This window comes from Protopterus annectens, chromosome 9.part0 (genome assembly GCF_019279795.1).
Source record: "Protopterus annectens isolate FY-2018-M chromosome 9.part0, PAN1.0, whole genome shotgun sequence".
Taxonomy (NCBI): domain Eukaryota; kingdom Metazoa; phylum Chordata; order Ceratodontiformes; family Protopteridae; genus Protopterus; species Protopterus annectens.
Window position 1 is genome coordinate 1,548,776,815 of NC_056743.1, and position 20,497 is coordinate 1,548,797,311.

Below are 20,497 nucleotides of genomic sequence, written 5' to 3' on the forward strand. Positions count from 1 at the left end.
AGGGTCTCACTGAGACTAATACCTGGTGTCAAAATCATGGCCTCAAGCAAAATGCCAAAAAGTGCATAGTCATCCTATTTGGAAAAAAACAAGTACCCACAAACTACCACATAGATGGTAGTCCCGTAAATATGGAAAGCATACTAAGGGATCTGGGGACCCAGGTAGATAGCGATCTCTCCTTTGATAATCACATTGCCAAAGTGGTTAGAAAATCCTTCTATGTGGCCCACCTAATCACAAAAGGGTTCGCATCCAGATCAAAAGAGGTCATTGTGCTCCTCTACTCATCACTCATCAGACCCATCATAGAGTACAACTCCCCATTTGGGATGTACCTTGCAAGACACCTGCGACAGCTGGAAAGACCACAGAAGTACCTCACCAAGAGGATCACTGGCCTCAAACAGATTCCCTATGCAGCTCGACTGAAGAAACTCCAGCTGTACTCGGTTGCATACCACCTACTCAGAGTTGATCTCTGCCTGACATACAAGGCCATGTCCAACCCAGAATTGATGGACATGCCCCACCTAAAGAAAACCTTATCTCCTCGAGCCACACACTCTAGGGATCTAAACCTCACCACAACAATAAATAGGAGGTGCTGGAGGGATAGATTCCTGTCCCAGAGACTTCCCATGATTTGGAACAAGATTCCAATCTACATTTGGCAGAGCTCCTCGCTAACACTCTTCAAGAGAAACCTTGACGAGTGGATGGGAAACAGAAAGTTTACCCCAGGGATCACTTCATTGGCTCTGCTGGACAGAGGCACAGGGAACTAATCTAAGGGGGCAGCGAAAGCCAACACATTCTGGCTTGGCTTATAAATGCCTTTGGGCAGATAGCCTAGTACCTACCTATGAACCTATATATATACACACACACACACACACACATTATATATATATATATATATATATATATATATATATATATATATTATATATATATATATATATATATATATATATATATATATAGAGAGAGAGAGAGAGAGTTCTATTTTGTCTATTTTGTATGATTCAACTAATTTAATGTTGAATTGAAAACACCTACAAAAAAGTTTAACATACAAAATAAAGAAAATATCGAAAACAAAAATGTTGACTATAATAATATCTTCTTCTTCTGGCTTTTTCCCGGTTAGTGGTTGCCACAGCGGATCACCTGTCTCCTCATGATTGGCAGTGGAGTTTAACGGTGCTGAGGTGCCAGCCCGGCGCCCAACCTTCCACAGAAGGCACACGCATGCACACACACACTCACACCTAGGGCCAATTTGGAGTCTCCAATCCACCTACAGCATGTCTTTGGGATGTGGGAGGAAACTGGAGCACCCGGAGGAAACCCACATGACCACAGGGAGGACATGCAGACTCCGCACAGAAGACACCCCAGCTGAGAATTGAACCATAGAACCTCTTGCTGTGAGGCGGCAATGCTAACCGCTGCACTACCGTGGCCGCCCTTTGACTGAAATAATATCGAGAAAGGAAACCTATTTCCCCTTCTGATATTAACAACCTCCCATAGCACTAGACTGAAATTCATCTGAATAGTGGCAGTGTTATGGGAAGGTTTTTATGAAGGTAAGGTTTAGGGTTAAGGTTGAGGGAAGGGGCAGTATTAAGATTAGGGTTAGCACCCATTACTAAAGAGGATGGGGAGCTCCGCCCCCTGCACCACATTAATAATGGGTGCTAACCTAACCCTAATGCTGTCCCTTCCCTCAACCCTAATCCCACACCTTGCTATCATAAAAGCCTTTCTGTAACACTGCCACTACACAAGACACACTCAGACACACAACCATTCACAAATACACAGAAAGAACACTATAACTTATCTCCTAACCTAACCCTGACCCTAACCCTAAAATACACAAACTCATATAGAAACATACACCACCTGCCCTTCACTCATCCCTGACTGTAACCCTAACTCACACTTTCACCCCTCCAACCCACTTTCCTGTCTCTATCTCTCTCTCTCTCTCTCTCTATATATATATATATATATATATATATATATACATATAATGTTGTAATACATGTGAAGATTCATTTTTATAAACCAGGTAGACATTAAGGCACAAAAGCAGTCTATATGCTCATCATAGTTTCTTTTACTTACCATCTTCTTCTTCCTGTTTTAAAAAAGAAAGAAAAAATACATTAGTTAATTTTCAATAGCTGGGATTTTATATTCTGTCTATCTTCTTATCTCTGTATCTATTAGGATTATATAAATATCTGCAGAACATTCCACCTGTAATAATCAGCATCATAAACAGCAGCAGCAGTCAGCTTTGGATTAAGTTTTATGCAAGATTTACTTACTGGCAGTATATTTTTTCACATGAGAACAAGTACTAAATGAAAGTCATGTACATACAACAAGGCTAAATCTTTAAGCAGTTTTCCCCTGTTCAGTCACGCACAAGAATAGAAGCTGCGGGTGTAAGATCCATTTAGGACTTTGAAGTTAGCTGCCATCTCTCCCGTGGCATTCTGTGGATTTGTCATGAGATACTCTGATAAGTACAAGAAGACTAAGACAGGCACCAGAATGTCAGTGTGAGTCAGCTGCCTGCTGCTGTCTGCTGGGGATGGGGGTGGTGACTGACTGGATGCCCCTGGATAGATTGGCTGTCTTACCACATCTGGTATTCTGATAGGTATGTCATTTCTGTATCTGGTAAGAAGCAGTCCATCTTCAGTGACAGTCAAGGTTAAGTATCCAGCTATATACCTGAAGTGAGTGGGGTGAGCTGACTAGGAAAATGCACCCTTAACCAGCATAACCTTAAAGAAAGACTGTGTGCTGGAGGCAGTATCTTACTTATAAGGTTTGGTACATGTGTTTCTTCTGTGCAGATGACATTTACTGAGGTGAATGCTGCAGAAGGAGCCACTGCTTTGGTTGAGTGAGCTTTAAGGGGTGCTGCCAAGCCATGGTCTACTTTACTGTAATAGAATTTTATGCAATCTAATATCCATTCAGGCAGGATGAATTTGGATATCCAAAATGCCTTTCTTTATGGTGTAAAGGACATAAAGGGATAACCAGTCATTCATAAGTCTTTAGGTCTGCTTCTATAGTATCTTAGTATTCTGCTGGCCTCCTTGCAATGCAAGGAATCATACCTCTGAACTGTACAGATTTTTGCCTCATATTTTTGGTCCATTTTTCATAAAATTGTGTTTTTTTGGCAAATTAGTGGCAACTCTTTAAAGACTGAAGTTTGAAAATAATGACAGATGTGAGTTTTGAACTTCATATAATTTAGAAAATTCATGCTAATGCAAAACATGTTATTCTATGAGCAATATTTAAAAATTGTCCCTATTTTTGGGCCTTTGTCTAGATTTCTTGCTCTAAGACGTTGAGAGGTATGCAGGGGATATTCCCTCCTGTTCGGGTAGCTGGGCAAGAACACAGGTAATTTGAATTGCTGTATTAGGTTTGTTTCAGTTGACGCTTTTGGTATGAAGGAAGGGTTTCTCCTTAGCATGCCTCAGTCATTGTGGAATATGAAATAAAAGAGTAGTTGACCAATAAGGCTTCCAATTCTGAAACCCTTCTGTCAGATGTTATAACCACCAGTAAATGTGCTTTCTAGGACAGGAAACAGTGGTCTGCTTTAGCAGCATACTCAAAATGGGTGTCTACCAGCACCCCCAAAATTAAACATGTGGTCCCAGTATGACACAGGGGTTCCCGTATTGAGGGCCTCATACACACCTCTAAACCACTTAGCATGGGAAACCTGGACAAAGCCAAAAACAATGTGAGGACAAACACCCAAAAACAGGACAGGTTTTAAATATTGCTCTTATAAATATAGAGAGTTGTTAGTATAACAAGATTTGTGTTAACATCCATTTTCTGAAAGATATAAAGTCTTAAACTCAAATGAATGTCATTATTTAGTGACTTTTGTCTTCAGTGATATACTGGAAAGCCATATATTTTATGAGGAATAGACTAAAAATATGAGCAAAAATCTGGACAGTTGAGAGATATGATCTCATATAAAAGGCATCATTTAAGAATGCCTTGCTAACCTTAGCGGTGACTAAGGATGGTAGGCATTGACCCTGCTGGAAATTAGAGACTGCCACTGGGTGACTAAGGATGGTAAGCAGTCACCCTGGTGGAAATTAGAAATTGCTACCAGGTGACTAAGGATGGTAAGCATTGACCCTGCTAGAAATTAGAGACTGTCACCAGGTGACTAAGGATCGTAAGCACTGACCCTGCTGAAAATTAGAGACTGCCACTGGGTGACTAAGGATGGTAAGCACTGACCCTGCTGGAAATTAGAGACTGCCACCGGGTGACTAAGGATGGTAAGCGTTGACCCTGCTGGAAATTAGAGACTGCAACCAGGGGTGCATTAAGGGAGGAATAATGACACTCTGAAAGAGTTCTACCAAGTATCTTAAATCTTGTTTAGGGGTGCCTTCTGAGATTCTCTCTATTCCTTGCCTGTCCAGTGGACAAAACGTTTCCACTTTTCCATTTTCCTTGTACGTTTTCATTACAAAGAGCTTCTATGAGTAGACTAAAATCTCTCTGAACTTCAATATGAATTTAGTGCTGTTAGCCACATTTAAAACTGGAGAAGCCAGATTGATGACTTGAGGGTATTGATGGCTGGATAGAGTATGCCTAAGAGGTGAGATATTGAGCTCTTACATGGAATGAGCCTCACTGGGGCATTTCAGAGTGTGAAGAATTGGTAGTGGAAACCATACCTCTGTAAATCAATAAGGGGACAGCAGTATCACCCTGAATTTCACCATCCAGGCCTCTTAAATTTTTCTGAGAATGAGTGGTAATGGCTACTAAGAGGTCTTGCAGTCACCAGCAAGATAGAGAGACAGTAAAATTCTGTCATTTTGATTTTGATGATAATGTGAAAAGGTCTATCAGTTGCTGCCCAAATCCAGAAGATTTTCTTTACTGTTCCATGGTCTACCAACTTCTCATGTGGTAAAGGTTCCTGTCCAGCTTGTTCATAGTTTCATAGGTTCATAAGAGATTAGCAGGCTAACAGCTCAAGAGCCCTTGCAATCCTTGTCAGTTTTATCCAGATTTTACCCAATTTTATCCCCCTAGAAGAAACATAACAAGGGTCAGCAAGTGGGATTTTGACAATTTTTACCGACAGTCTGTGTGCTAAGGGACATGGGCGCCACCCCAGGAGTGAATTTGTGATTTTCCCATCCATTGGTCTAGACTGCACTTGAAGATGGTCAGGGAAGGGCTCTTCTTCACATCAATAGGAAGCCTACTTCAGAGGAGGGAAATCTCTGGGACACATATCTGTCTCTCCAGTACGATCTATTCATTTTACAGATCAGGTTTAGATCCTTGGAGCAGGTAACCCTCATGCAGTTAGTTTTGTGAATATGCAACATTTTCATCAGGGCTGGGTCAGACTGCCTTGTAGGTCAGGCATAGATCACAACTCAGTAACTGGTAGGAAAATGAATACAGTAATAGGGTTTTTAATTAGTCTGCATATGACATGTTAATTATACCTGCCATTTTTTGGTCAGAAACCTCAGAGTATGCTTCAGTTGTTGCAGATGCCTGGCTAGGTACATGCCAAAGGGTGCATTGTACTCAATTATTGGTCTGATGAGGGCCGAGTAGATCTGGATGCCATGTCCTTACTTATAAACTGGGCCACATAGAAGGATTTCTTCACCACTGTGGACACATGTTAGTCAAAGTTCAGATTACTATCTGAGTACCCAGATCTCTCACTACTGGGTCCACTCTGAGGGGGTGCTATCAATGTTGTAATTTGCAGGGATATTTGATTTCCCAAGGGTATTATTATGCACTTCTTCGCATTTAGTTTGAGGCTGTGGCTCTGATACCAGTCATTAGTCTACATCAGTCCTTTTGGTAGGATATCAAGATCATTTGAGTCAGTGATTGCACCATCTTGCAGTCATCAACAAACTTTGTCAGCCAAAGACCATCTACATCTGTCTTCTGAGACGTATATCCCAAACATGTGCCCTATCCATGAGCTCTGGTGATGTAGAAGTTTATGCCTAATTTTGTGAGTTTATCTATAATACCTGAGTGGGTACTGTGTCAAATGCCTTGGCCAGGTCAAGGTAGGTGGTATATATTGACTTACCATCATCCATGGCTTTAGTGATCTTCTCAAAGAAGCCCACTAGACTGAGCAGGCAGGACCTGCCCTTGGTAAAGCCAAATTTGGTTGGGTCTTGAGTCTGGAGATTTCCTGTGTTTTTGTTAATCATGAATATGATTATCCTTTCCAAAGCCTTGCATATGAGGCTAATCAGACTTATGAGTCAGTAGTTTACTGGTTCCACTGATGCTCCCCCTTTGTGCAGAGGGATGACTGTTGCTGTCCTCTGCTCTGCTCTACTGGGACAAAGCCTGTCTGAAGACTGTGGTTAAATAAAGATACAAGTGGGTCTGCTAGGTCATGTTTCGAGCTATTTAATAGGCATCCAAGGATTCCTTCATGGCCCTTTGATGCCATATTTCTAGTTCTGGAGACCAAAGTGACGACCTGTTCTTTTTTGATAACAGGCAAAGGAATGGTAGGTGGTATTTCATGTAGAGTGCCCAGATGTGATGACGGGGTGAAATATGAGTTGAATTTACCAGCCATCAGGTTTGCTATTTCTTCTGGCTGAGTATAGGTAGTGCCATCTACAACCAACTCAGCACATTGTTGAATGTTTTCTTTAAAATTTTGGTCTTAACTAAAAAATGCTGTGTGGTTATCCTTTGCTTGGGATGAGACTTGTCTAGTTCCCTGATTTGCCTGTTAAGACTAATGAAGGATTTTTTCTCTGTTGTGCACCCTCCCTCTTACTTCCAGACAGAAATTTCTTCCTTCTGTTGTATAGTCTATTTATGCTTGGGTTCCACCAAGGTGACTTGTTTTTCTGGCTAGACCTGGGTTTAGTTTGTTTAGGTACTGCCATTTCTATGCCAATGTTTAAGTGGTTGTACAAGGCATTCATGTTATACTTCTGCATAGGCCTCCATGTTTTTGGGGTTAGGAAGAGCTTTAAAATTACTTGTGCTATCACTTAATAGAAAGTAATTTGCCTTGGAAAAATTCTTTAGGGTTTTAGGATTTGATGAGGGTTCTACCATTACCTTTATATCAAATGTGACCGATTTATGATATGACCTTATGTTCCCCTATGTTTGTGAGTACTATGTCAAGGATATTTAAGCACCTAATGGTAGAGCAGACCAGTTGTTCCAGAGCATTTACATTGACAATATCCAGTAATCTCTGAGCCTGCATGTTAGTGTTTCTGTATGTTGTTAGTTCACTGAGGGGTAGTTAAAATCACCATGAGTAATGTGTTGGACTGAATGGTAAGTGATTATAGTAACTTCAGGTATGCAGGGTGGTTTTCATGGTTCATGGTTTGGGACCTGTAACTAACTACGATATGGTGGGAGATTTTGCCTATGGTCAGCTGGACATGGAGTAGCTCAAGCGAATCATCCTGCTTGACCAATCTTGAGATGTAATTTTTTTATGTAAATGGAAACACCTCCTCCTTTCATTTTTCCTTTTCAGAGGGTGGTTCTGAATGTGTGATAGGCACTGTAGCTTTGAATTGCTGGAGTGTTTTTGCAGCTTTGAACCACATCTCTGTAACTATGCAGATGTCAGCATTCTCCAGGGCAAGGGGAGCTTCCAGGGAGTGCAGTTTTTTGTTAAGACTCCTAGCACTGAGCAGCAGTACCTTCAGCTTGGCATTAGAAGAATTTGGTACATTGGTAGGTCTGTTAGTTTGGCACTGCCTAAAAAAAAGGCACTATGGGAGTGGCTAATGCCTTGGCCAGTATCAAAAGCCTAGCATGACAGGTGCAGACCATCTCTGGCAAAGCAGCATGGTCTATCGATCATGTCATCCCAGGCAGACAAATACTGGATTCCCTTGGAATAACACCAGTAGCTAAGCTAATTATTGAAGTCAGTCATTTTCTATTTGTATTATGGTATCATTCTTGGTGATGGTAGAATGCTGCTCAATGCATGGCACATACCCACCTTTGGCATGTATTCAGAGAGGTTCATCATGTCTCTCTTCATATAGTCCATAGAGGTGCATCTCAGGTCATTCACACCTACATGGACTATGACTGAGTCATACTGGTACTTGTGGTTGAGTGACCTGAGTGCCTGTGTGATCTGATGAATCGTGACCCCTGAAAGGCAACTGACTGTAACCCTCTCTTTATCCAACCTGGTGGACATCCATGTGTCTCGTGATATAGTCTCCTATGACCAAGATGTTTGAATGTGTGGTGTTTTATCCTAGGAGCTTGCTTGTGAAGAAACTGTGATGTGCATTTTTATGTGAAGTGGTTGGTGTTGACATGGTTTTGTTTGCATGTGGTTTCTGAGGGGAGTGTAAGGGAGGCCTCTAAGGTTTTACTAAGTTACCTGTGAGTACCTCCTCATATATGGGTTTATGTGTTGAAACCTTATTCAGTGAGGGAAATGATGTGCATGTGCTGACAGCCTGTTTGTCATTTGATTTATCAGTATGTGCCTTAATTGTCACAGTGTAACTACATCTCTCACATACTTTGCTTGTTTGTTTCAGGATTGCGTAGTTATAAGTATACATGAGACAATTGCTACATTGCTTCAGGATGCCCATGTCCACGAAGCTGGTCACAGGGATAGCAGGAAAGTGCCTATCCATGGTTTCAGGTTTTTTACTATGGGTTTAACCAGGGAGAAGAGTAGGGAGATTAAACTCAACTGGGATGACAGCACATGGACAAAGAATGGGTGCTATACTCAGTGTAAACTGCAGTGATCCAACAAGAGGATGCTGCTCTGCTCACAATTCAAATGCTCCTAGAACAGCAGGGGGAATGGAGAAGGTTGCAGAAACAGGCATTTTATGGGAAATCTTAACTTGAAAGCATTTGTGTCAATACAGGGCACTGCTGACTGCTATTACATGGAAAGCAGCCTAGCACAAACACTGGGCTTATATAAAATCAGAACAATAAGTTTTACAACAGCAAAGCCTACAAACCAATGAGGACATCACACAGTAAGCTTTCAACCAGCAGCTCCCAATTCAGAGAGGTCTGCTACAGCATACTTCTGTCCCAGAAAACCCTGCTAATGTAAAAATGTTAGCTTTAAATCTCAAGTGTAGGGAAACCACACAATCTAGATACTGGAGTCCTGTAAAACTAGCAGACAGGCACTACAATAGCTGCGGAAACAGGTCAGCTTTGAAACTCTACTAAATTGTTAAAGATGTAACAATTAATATAGGATTCTTATGAAATACAGTAAAAATAATCAGCAGAAGTACAAAATAGTCATTTTCATTCTTTTAGCAGCAGATGGCTTTAGATGCAGCAGATTCTCTAACTCTCAGGCGAAGTAACCAAACCAAGAGCAACTCTGAGGAACTGAGCACAAACCATGCAAATACTAGGCTTATGTAGAATCAGAAAAAACAGGTTTTACAGCAGCAATGCCTACAGACTACTCAGGAGACTAATCAGGAGAATACACAATAAGCTTTCAGCCAGCACCTTCCAATAATCAGAAGTGCAAAACTATACTTATTTTTATTTAGCAGTGGATGGCTTTAGATGCAGCACATGCTCTGTAACTCTCAGGCAAAGTAGCCAAACCAAGAGCAGCTCTGATGAATTGTGCATATGGCTTTAGATACAGTATGTCTGAGTGTCCTTATATGTATACTGCCACTGAACTGGTTGTGGAATAGGGCCAGTCCCACAGCTTTATAAATTTTCTGCAGAGTGGGAATGAGCATGCTCTCCCTTGTTTGTTGATGCATCAAACCATCATTATGTTGTCCATATGACTGGCTAGTGGACTTTTAGGTAGGATTCTTTGTAAGGCCTGCAGGCAATGAGCAGTGCAGAACTCCAATAGTTTGATATTGAGTTTTGATATCTGATGGGGTCATGAAGCATGGGCCATTCTATCCTGGAAACCCCCCATCTTACTCATATGTCATATACCATTATTTAAAAAGGAAAAACAGTTCCTTTTTTAAAATAATGGCATTGCATAATAGCAGTAATACACTCCAGTGTGTGAGAAGTGCTGGTATGCCCATGGCTGGTTTATTTGTTTGATCACTGAGGCTTTATTGTTGTTATCAAATCATGCCATTTATGGATAAAGTATTACTGATACAAAGTCATTGACTGTTGCTAAATTATCTCTTGGAACTAAAATTCAATACTTTGTTTTCTGGTGCTGAACCTGTAATGTGATATGAAAACAATACTAGACAAGGCGACTTTACATTGAACTGGCTGCTGTTAGAAGGTACAATACTGACAGATTTAAACATTATTTGTAACAATTGCAGTATCTATCATACAAAGGTAAAATCTTTATGCCCACCAGATAATGTAGATCACAAACAGAATGCATTCTAGTCTGTAATAAGAGTTAACATTTATTGCCTTTTAAAAGCAAATTAGTTTATTTCAGGCTTATTTAAAAATAGTTTGAAGAATTCTAAAAGTTGGTTCTATACTGGTTGAGTGGTGATTATAGCTGAATGATACAGGGGTAATATGATGCCTTGCAGCCCACCACATAAAAATAAGTATCAGTGAACAGAAGCGATGTGATCACCAATTAAAGTTAAAATACATCAAGTTTTGAGTTAAGGGAGAGCAGGTGGTTGACTCCTTCAAATCTTGCATGGAGGCTCTTGTTTGAATTTGAAGTGGTAAGAATCATGCTGTTCCCTTTAAGAAATGCTTGTCCTATAGAATAGGATTTGGGTATTCCAACTGTCTAGTTAAAGAAGTGCATATTTGTGACTAGTGGAACATTCTGAATAGCTAATGGCTTTATGAATGATGCATCAGATTCATTAAAGTACATTTCCTGATTGGTTAGTATCTTCTAGCTGTTCTAAACAAATTAAGAACTGATTTTATAAGTTCATAGGTTCATAGTTGTTTACTAGGCTAACTACCACAAGGGTCTTTTAAAGCCTAGTCATGCATCCAAAATCTCTGACAAGTTTTGATACCACTGATAAGTGTAAGCAGGGGCCTGGGAGATGAACCATTTACAGGTTACCTGTGTCCATTAGAGACACAGGTGCCAAACCAGGGATGAATTTCCATTTTCTCATCCAATTGTCCAAGTTGCACTTCAATTGGTTTAGGGAGGAACTCTGCTTCACATGGATGGGGAGCCTGTTCCATAGACACGGTAGTCTCTGGGATACATACATCTCCAGCAGGACCTATTTATATCACAGGGAAGGTTTAAGTCTTTAGAACGGGTAATTCTGGTGCTGATTGTTTTGTGGCTATGCAGGAGGTCCATCAGAGTGGGGTCTGACAATGCGCTGTATGCCAGGCATAGATCTCCCCTCAAAAGCCTGTAGGAGACAGAATACAGGGATAGGGCCTTGAGGTGGTCTGCATAGGACATTTTACTTATGCCCTGTATTCTTTTAGTGAGGAACATTTGTGGACATTACAGTTGTTGGATATGCCTGGTTAGGTACATACCAAAGGGGGCATTGTACTCAATGATAGGTCTGATGAATGCAAAATACAATGGAACAATGACTTCCCTGGACTTAGATGACCATACCTTTGTTTATAGGTTGTGCAATATAGAATGATTTCCTCACCACTGTAGACACATAATGGTCAAAGGCTAGATTACTATCTATGTGTGGCCCTACGTCCGTGACTACTGGGTCAACTCTAAGGGGTGTGTCGTCAATGTGATAGTTACCAGGGATGGATGACTTCCCAAAGCATACTATTACGCATTTCTTGGCATTTGGTTTTAGTCAATGGCTCTGACACCAGTTGTCTGTCTGTGTTAGCCCCTCCTGGAGAACATTTGTGTCAGTGTGAGATTCAGTGACAGCTCCTAATTTGCAGTCATCTGCAAATTTAGTCAGCCAGAGACCACTGACATTGGCCTTGACTTCTGAGGAATTAAATGCCAAAAAGGAGCAGTCCAAGGACTGATCCCTGAGAGACTCCACTTGTGACTGGCCTCTTTGTAGAGGTAGCCTCCTCAAGTCAAACTTCTTGGGTTTTGAATGGAATTGGTAGAAATATTTTGTCATTTGCTCACTAGGTCTTATGGAATTAACATTTGTATATAGTTTTTTCCCTTCTGCAAATTAGAGCTCAAACTCTTTTAGGGTTATTATTTCCAACTCACATGGAGATGACACCATTGTTTCCAGAAGCTTTTTAGTGCATCCAGATTCATCTACTGTTAGATAAGTGTCAGAAAAGGCTGTTTTGCACTGCACTTATTTTTCAAATAATTAAAGTTCTGCTGTTAAACTGTACTGCTTTTGAAGATTTTGCACTTCAAATCAGCTTTTTAGCTGTTATTGCTGATAAATTGTGAGTGTTTGTTGGGTTGCATCCAGATCCAGACAGAACTGTACATTTACTGCTGAGTACTGAACTAGACTTAATCAGACAATCTGCCAGTGCTGTATCACTAATCTGTGCATTAACTACTTTGACCTTGTTCTTGGTTTGAAATTACCATAGTCCTGGACTCTTGCCATGGCCATTTTCTTTGATTCCCTGCACTTTCTGTTTGGCTTCTAGCCTTAATCTATTGTTCCCACATTCTGGGTGAACACATACAGTGTTTTTACAACAGAAAGTCTTTGGTCTGCTCTTAAGTGGCAGTAGAGAGGGGCCAGGGCACTTCTGAACTGAGATGCTCTGTTTGAACCACATCAAGTGCCTGCTCACTATTTGCCAGAGGGCTAATTTGTCTGAGGTTTCTTTTTGTTTGTACAAAGTCATCAAGTTTGTTTGACATTGTGTGACATATAGCAGCAGATGGCAGTGCCCTGGGTGGACACAGAAAGTAGAATTTTCCTATACAGCTACCTCTCTAACTTCTTGAATCATTAGCTGCACACTAAACAACTAGTTTGTGTACTAAGTGGCTAATTTGCTTGCTGAGAAGTACTCACACCTCAAGCTTTACCCTTGTTTTAGGCAGTTAGTAATCTATATTCTAACAGAAACTAAGCTAGTCAGCTGTGAACCTCCCTTGCCCTACCCCCCCCCCCCGTGGAATAAACAGTTAGGATCCAACACCATGGACATGCACTTCCCTGCTATCTCTGCAGCTGGCCTGGTGGATATGGGCATCCTGAGGCAATGCTGAAACATGTCTTGGTAACTATACACATATAGACATGTTCCAGATGCAGAAATGTCTCAGGATCAGGCAGTTTGTGTTTAAGAATCCTGGCATTGAGAAGCACTGCCCTGATGCTGTCCAATTTGGGATTTGATGTGATTGTTAATTTGGACTGCTTATTAGATGAACTCAGCCTAAAAAGGTGCTCTGTGGGCAGAAAAAGCTTTACCACTATGGGTAAACCCTTAATGTATGCGTAAACCCTTAATGCAAGCCATCCTTTGCAAAACAAGTTTGACTATCTATCATTTGGCTCATGCTGATACATAGTGGATACCCTGAAATGACACCGGCTAGTCAGCTGCTGAAACCAATTATCTTTTCCTTATATTTAGTTATTATTTTTGGTGAAGGGAGGATTCTACTCAGAACTAGATTCTTACCATTGGTCTGTTACATGTGCAGCAATTCCAGCATGCCCCACTGCATGTTCCACATGGTTTTGTGAGTCAAGTCATTTATTCCCAGATGGTCTACTATCATATCATTGTCATACATACTGGTAGAAAGGGTCTTATGTGCCTGTGTTAAGTCAGCAATCCTGGCTTGTCCAGTCTGGTAAATATTGTAATCTGCATGTCCAACTGTAGAGTCAAAAATCATTAGAACATTCTCAGAAGCTGGTTTATGACAGTTATTTATGGGAGTGGTTTGTTGTCAGTGACTTGTTGATGTGTGGCTGCAGAGAGGGGATGTAGTGGGGGGGGATGCTGATGCCTCAACTTAAGATTTCCCGAAAGTTTTCATAAGCATTTGTTATGCCATAAGTGTAAAATATTTTGTGTTGTGTTTGTATAGGTGGTACTGTGACAATATGATGCTCATTGCATACTGAAATCTGGGAGATGGATACCTTCAAATTCAATAGGAATTTACAACTCTCAGAAGTAGAATCTACAAGGTTCTGCAGAACTTCATTTTCAGTGAGCATGAGGCTGTCCCTGTACTGCCTTAGGATACCAAGTGCTTGAATGCTAGTAATTGAATGGGAAGGGCTGTTTGGCTGGCCCTCCATGATGTCCAGTGCTACTGAGTGATATACCCTCAAAGGGGAATAAAGCATGAATGTGGTAATGTCGGCACAAATTATAAAGTTGAGGGCGGTAGTAAAAACTCAGAAGTGGTGGATACCTGGATAGAAGGGTTGAAGAGCAGAGTCTCTACGGTCTCTTTAGGGCAGCAGTGAATAGTTCAGCACAGCCAGTTCCAGCTTAGAACAGATCAGTACGAGTAGATTTGGTCTTCTGCACAATCATGCTTAAAGCCTACAGTATTAAGGCAGACAGTTTTGTGCCAATAATTTAGGGGAAAATCTTAGTTGTGCAGAGTATCAACTGTTAGCTACACCATGAAGAGAACTGTGTGCTCAGCACAACACCACACAGTAAATAGCAAACAAGCGAAGGAAAGGAACCAACAAAATACAGCTGTAAAATCAAGCCAATAGTGCTCAGCTATGCAGAAGTAGCAGCAGCTGTTTTCCCTCAATAGAATAACCATTACGCTCTCCAAGATGTCACCCACATTAGACAAGAACAGACTGTTTCCAGGTTAACTGTAAGTACAGTGACCAAAGTAAAAGAGCTGATAAAAATACTCAGAACAGTTAAAAGGGAACAATAACTAGCAAGCTGATTTTAACTGCAATTCAAAAATGTACTTTCCTGTATGTTTGAGCTGTAGCAGAACTCCAGAAACCACTTTACATGTCTTTCAGTGGGTGCACAGAGATGCATATCTCCTTTGTCTTACTATAAAGACTCAATAGAGCACACCAACCAGTAACACACACTAAAATTTTGCCACAGTACCAAAGACAAGCCCAGAACAAATCTGTTTTTCATCAGAAAAAAAGCAGTAATTTAAATTCAAAGCAATGTCACTAAAACCAGCTAAAAACAGTGCAAGCTGTACTAGTATATTCAATATTAAGCAAAATCCAACAAAAGATGCTTAGCTTGATGGTCTTGGCTTGACTAGCCGAGTCAGATGTGGTTTAAACTAGTAACAAACTACAGACTTGTTTCTAATCATGTTGTTGTGTGACATGTAAGAATGCAGTGCAGTGAAGTATTATATTTAATATACAGTGAACTGAGGTAGGTCTGTCTGCGGACCACTGTTCAGCACCCGCTGACCAGCACATTTCTTCATATCTGTATCTAGGGAAAGGAATTGTGCTGATAGATTCCCTCCCTTGGCTGATATTCCTGCCTTATCCAGTAATTTTGGATAGGGGAGGTATGTCTGCCAAAGTTCTTTCAAGAAAAAAGTGCATCAGAGCTTGACTGTCTCATTGCCATGGAGAACATACCTATCAACCACTCTGCATTTGGACATGCACTCTGATTTTAAATAGTAAATCTATTGATTTTAAGTAGTAAATCTATGTCCTGTCTGATGCTCTGATCAGATATGGCACAGCTCTGATTTTCTTCTCTTTCATTGGTTCAATTGCAGAGCATGAACAGATTGACAAATAACGGACAAGCCTGCCAAATAGTACTAGTCTGGTTGCAGTATGTGTGGAATGGCTTGCCTCATTGCCCTGAATTTGTTCCCACTGATTGTGAATTGCCTGCCTGCTCACTTTTTCACTCCACACCTTTCTGCATGTTGTACAAACAGAAAAAACTAATAATCCTGAGGAATATTTGCCGTGTTGAAGTTAGAGCATATTTACTCATCTTAATTATAATCATTTCAACCTACCATCTAGCACTAACATGGTCTTTAAAAAAATTATACTGTGTTGTGCATGAGTGGAATGGATTTAGTAAATAATGTATTTTGTGTGTGTGTGTGTGTGTGTGTGTGTGTGTGTGTGTGTGTGTGTGTGTGTGTGTGTGTGTGTGTGTGTGTGTGTATGTGTGAACGACTGTTTGTACGCAGTTGTGTGTGCGCATGGGCAGAGGTCATAGCTCTGTCTCTCTACTGTCCCGGATTTTTTCAGAGTATTCCTGACTTTGCTACCTATAAATCACATGCTATCACAGTCAGTAAGTAATGTCAGTTATTGGAGTTTTGTGCTTCTTATTGTTTAGAAAATGCTTGTAGATTTAACATCTGTCAACTTTTTTACAGATTCAGAGTTCACAATGAACTGCTTCCTGTAGACAATCTTACAATTTTCATTCCTTCCATCTTTAGTTGTCTAATGCGTTACTTTGAGCAAACTAGGTAAATGTTCCCAGGTCCCTTTTTTGGAGTTTGTCAGCTAATTATTTTTGGCGTTGTGCAGAATTCTTGAGCAAAGAAGTTGAGGTATTTTGGTCTATTCTTTGTAAAATTGCAGCCCCAAAGTAATGGCATGGATGTGAGTTTCTCACTTCGTAGTCTCTGCAAAATGCTTGCTAATGTAAGGCTGGTCATTCTAGCAGGTTTCTTAATATATAGGAGCAACGTTTGAAATCCGTTCCTGATTTTGGGTATTTGTTCCTGGTCTTGAGCTAAGAAAGATGGAGGGTATGGGAAGATTGCAGTGGGTGTATGATATGATTCTGACAGCAGGAAGCTGATATACATTTCAATATCATTGTTTATGTATTTATTCTATCATTTCAGACATCTGAAGTGTACTTGGTCATACAAGCTCCCTCTCTATCTCTCTCTCTCTATCCCTCCCAGGTCTTCCCCTGCACAGCGTAAGGCAGAAAAGAACTTCGCCCTTTTCGAGCGACTACTCTACTTTTGCCCACAACCTGTAAAAACAAAACAGGTCATTATCTGGTCATTTTAGTATAGACTTTAAAGTAAAGTATTATTTAAGGGTCCTCAGCACTAGCACAAATCTCCCTAGGCTTACCCAAACAAAAAATCCAAGCTTGTTTGCATATACTCCACTTAAACTACAGAACACACTCTAAAACTAAGGCAAACTGCTATAAAATTGTAAAAGCAAGCTCCCAAAGCATAGGCATTGAACCTGGTGTTTGTTTAGATGAGATTACTCACCTGCAAGTTAATTATTCAGGAGTTACATCTTGAAACCTGGGCTCTAGTGGCTTAGTGTAAACCTTTGAGCAAACTAGGTAAATGTTCCCAGGTCCCTTTTTTGGAGTTTGTCAGCTAATTATTTTTGGCGTTGTGCAGAATTCTTGAGCAAAGAAGTTGAGGTATTTTGGTCTATTCTTTGTAAAATTGCAGCCCCAAAGTAATGGCATGGATGTGAGTTTCTCACTTCGTAGTCTCTGCAAAATGCTTGCTAATGTAAGGCTGGTCATTCTAGCAGGTTTCTTAATATATAGGAGCAACGTTTGAAATCCGTTCCTGATTTTGGGTATTTGTTCCTGGTCTTGAGCTAAGAAAGATGGAGGGTATGGGAAGATTGCAGTGGGTGTATGATATGATTCTGACAGCAGGAAGCTGATATACATTTCAATATCATTGTTTATGTATTTATTCTATCATTTCAGACATCTGAAGTGTACTTGGTCATACAAGCTCTCTCTCTATCTCTCTCTCTCTATCCCTCCCAGGTCTTCCCCTGCACAGCGTAAGGCAGAAAAGAACTTTGCCCTTTTCGAGCGACTACTCTACTTTTGCCCACAACCTGTAAAAACAAAACAGGTCATTATCTGGTCATTTTAGTATAGACTTTAAAGTAAAGTATTATTTAAGGGTCCTCAGCACTAGCACAAATCTCCCTAGGCTTACCCAAACAAAAAATCCAAGCTTGTTTGCATATACTCCACTTAAACTACAGAACACACTCTAAAACTAAGGCAAACTGCTATAAAATTGTAAAAGCAAGCTCCCAAAGCATAGGCATTGAACCTGGTGTTTGTTTAGATGAGATTACTCACCTGCAAGTTAATTATTCAGGAGTTACATCTTGAAACCTGGGCTCTAGTGGCTTAGTGTAAACCCCGCCCTGCCCCCTATTCCCACCCGCCCCCAGTACTCGTACTTTTATAACCTCAAACCACTCCCCCTACTGTCCACTAACTTCCTGTACCTCACTACCGCCCTCTAAGATCAAACGGAATATGACACCACCCAGGAAGCTTATCATACTAACTCTTTTTCCCCTCCTACTTGTCCCTTACCTAGCTACCCTATATGAAACCTGGTCTTACATAAGCTTCCACCACCCAGGCTACCAAACCAACCCCTCACCCATAATTAACAACAGAGGCCATGACTCAACTCCCTACTCACCCACCTTGTTAGAACTCGAACGCTATGTAATTATCAAACCTACCAATATTAGGCCAAATGATAAACATTACTACAAACTTCTACTCAAAGCCCTCAAATTCATTACCACTCTGAATCACAGACTAGCCACAGATGGTGATATCCACCCCAACCCTGGCCCTTCCCTCCACTCAATTGTAATTCCACCCTATCCTCCCTCCACTTCTCAATCTAAACTCTAGACCCTTTAACTCTCTTCTGACCTGTCATCTAAACATCAGAAGTGTAAACAATAAGATTCACAACCTACATGCCCTTTTAGCTACTTGTTCCCCAGACCTACTATGTCTCACAGAAACCTGGCTTAAACCAAGTAATGAAAGACACACAGATAATCCCACCAGGGTATGATATACTAAGAGCAGACCGAATAACTCGTAAAGGTGGCGGTGTAGCCATACTCTACAAAAATACATTACAAATCTCCCTTGCCTCTCCACAACCCCTCCTAACAAACAATGCCGAAATTCTACTTGTAAAACTTCAACCAAACAAACATAAAAGCATAAATATAGCATGTATTTACATCCCCAGGCAACAATAATAACAAAACCTTAGAGGACTTTCTCCACTGGTTAACTCAAACTCACCCCCAGGAATCCATAGTGTTAGGTGACTTCAACATCGATTGGAATTCCTTCTCATCTAGCTCCCCATCTAGCAGCATAAATCTACATGGCTTTTCTCAGCTCATATCCACTCCTACCAGACTAGGTAAACCCCAAAACAAAGACAGCATCCTGGACTGGATCCTTACTAATAAAGATCCTGACCAGTACTCAGCAGGTACTCACCCAGAGGACATGAGTGATCACTTACTCACCTATGTTATCAAATTCAAGAAAATCACCCCCTTCTTACAACCATAAAAAATCAGGAATAATAATAAATTCAACGCCTCCATTTTTCAAACTGAACTTAAAGCCCACAACTGGACAATACTCAAGTCTCTTCCTCTTGAAGAGGCAGTTATCTACTTCAACACCACCTTCCTCAAGATTCTAGATTCCCATGCTCCAATACGGTCCATTAGAACTAAAACCAAAACTGCACCATGGCTCTCTAAGGAAACAAAATCCAAAATCCTATCTAGAAACAAGATGTGGGTCACATGGCGTACCTCTAAAGACCCACACTCCCACCAAACCTTCCAGCAACTTAGAAATGAAACTAAAAGAATGATCTTAAATGATAAAAAAAACTTCTTCCTCCACCTCCAACACAAACACCTTAATAATCCACAAAAATTCTGGGCAGGCTTAAACAAGCTCCTGCACCCAGGCCAGGCAACCAACCCCACTCCAACAACTTGCAAACAACAGTGCCCTGTAAACATTGCTAACACATTCAATAGTTTCTTCACAGAAACTATACAATCCCTGGCCACACAATTCAAACAAACAACCAGCCCACTCCACTACCCATGCCAGCAGAATACTACAACTACATCAGATCATCTATTTACCTTCGATCCAGTACCCATATCCTTTATAACATCTCTTCTTAAAAAACTAAAACTCACTAAGCTAGCAGCTGACCTTCTCCCAGCTGAGTTTCTGCAAAAAGCAGCTGAGGCCATTTCCTATCCCGTCTCCATAATCATAAACCGTACCTTGTCAGAAGCCTTCATCCTCCATATGGAAAATGTCCCACATTATTCCTCTCCATAAAGGTGGTAGCTCACTAGAGCTAACCAACTACAAACCTATAGCTATACTCTCACCCCTGGCCAAAATTATGGAAAAGTGTGTCCACAAACAACTGATGGAACATCTCACCAAAAATAAAATTCTAGCTAACTCCCAACATGGCTTCAGGCCAAATCACAGTACCACATCAGCCCTACTATCCTTTTCTAATACCATCAATAACTTCAGAAACAATAATAAACTATCATCTGCTCTTTTCTTAGACCTCTCCAAGGCCTTTGATATGGTGAACCACATTCAACTCCTCCATACATTAAAAAAAACTATCACTCAGCAATTCCACGCTGAAATGGTTCCAATCCTACCTGTCCAATAGGCA

General features: G+C 40.8%; 1 protein-coding gene across 1 annotated transcript in view; it reads right to left on the bottom strand.

Moving 5' to 3' along the window:
* Nucleotides 1–20,497, bottom strand: part of LCP2 (lymphocyte cytosolic protein 2) — a 1,995,233-nt gene that overhangs the window by 233,556 nt on the left and 1,741,180 nt on the right. The window contains exon 15 of the mRNA XM_044084497.1: nt 2,140–2,152. Within this exon, the coding sequence (XP_043940432.1) occupies nt 2,140–2,152 (13 nt within the window). The remainder of the gene's footprint in view (nt 1–2,139; nt 2,153–20,497) is intronic.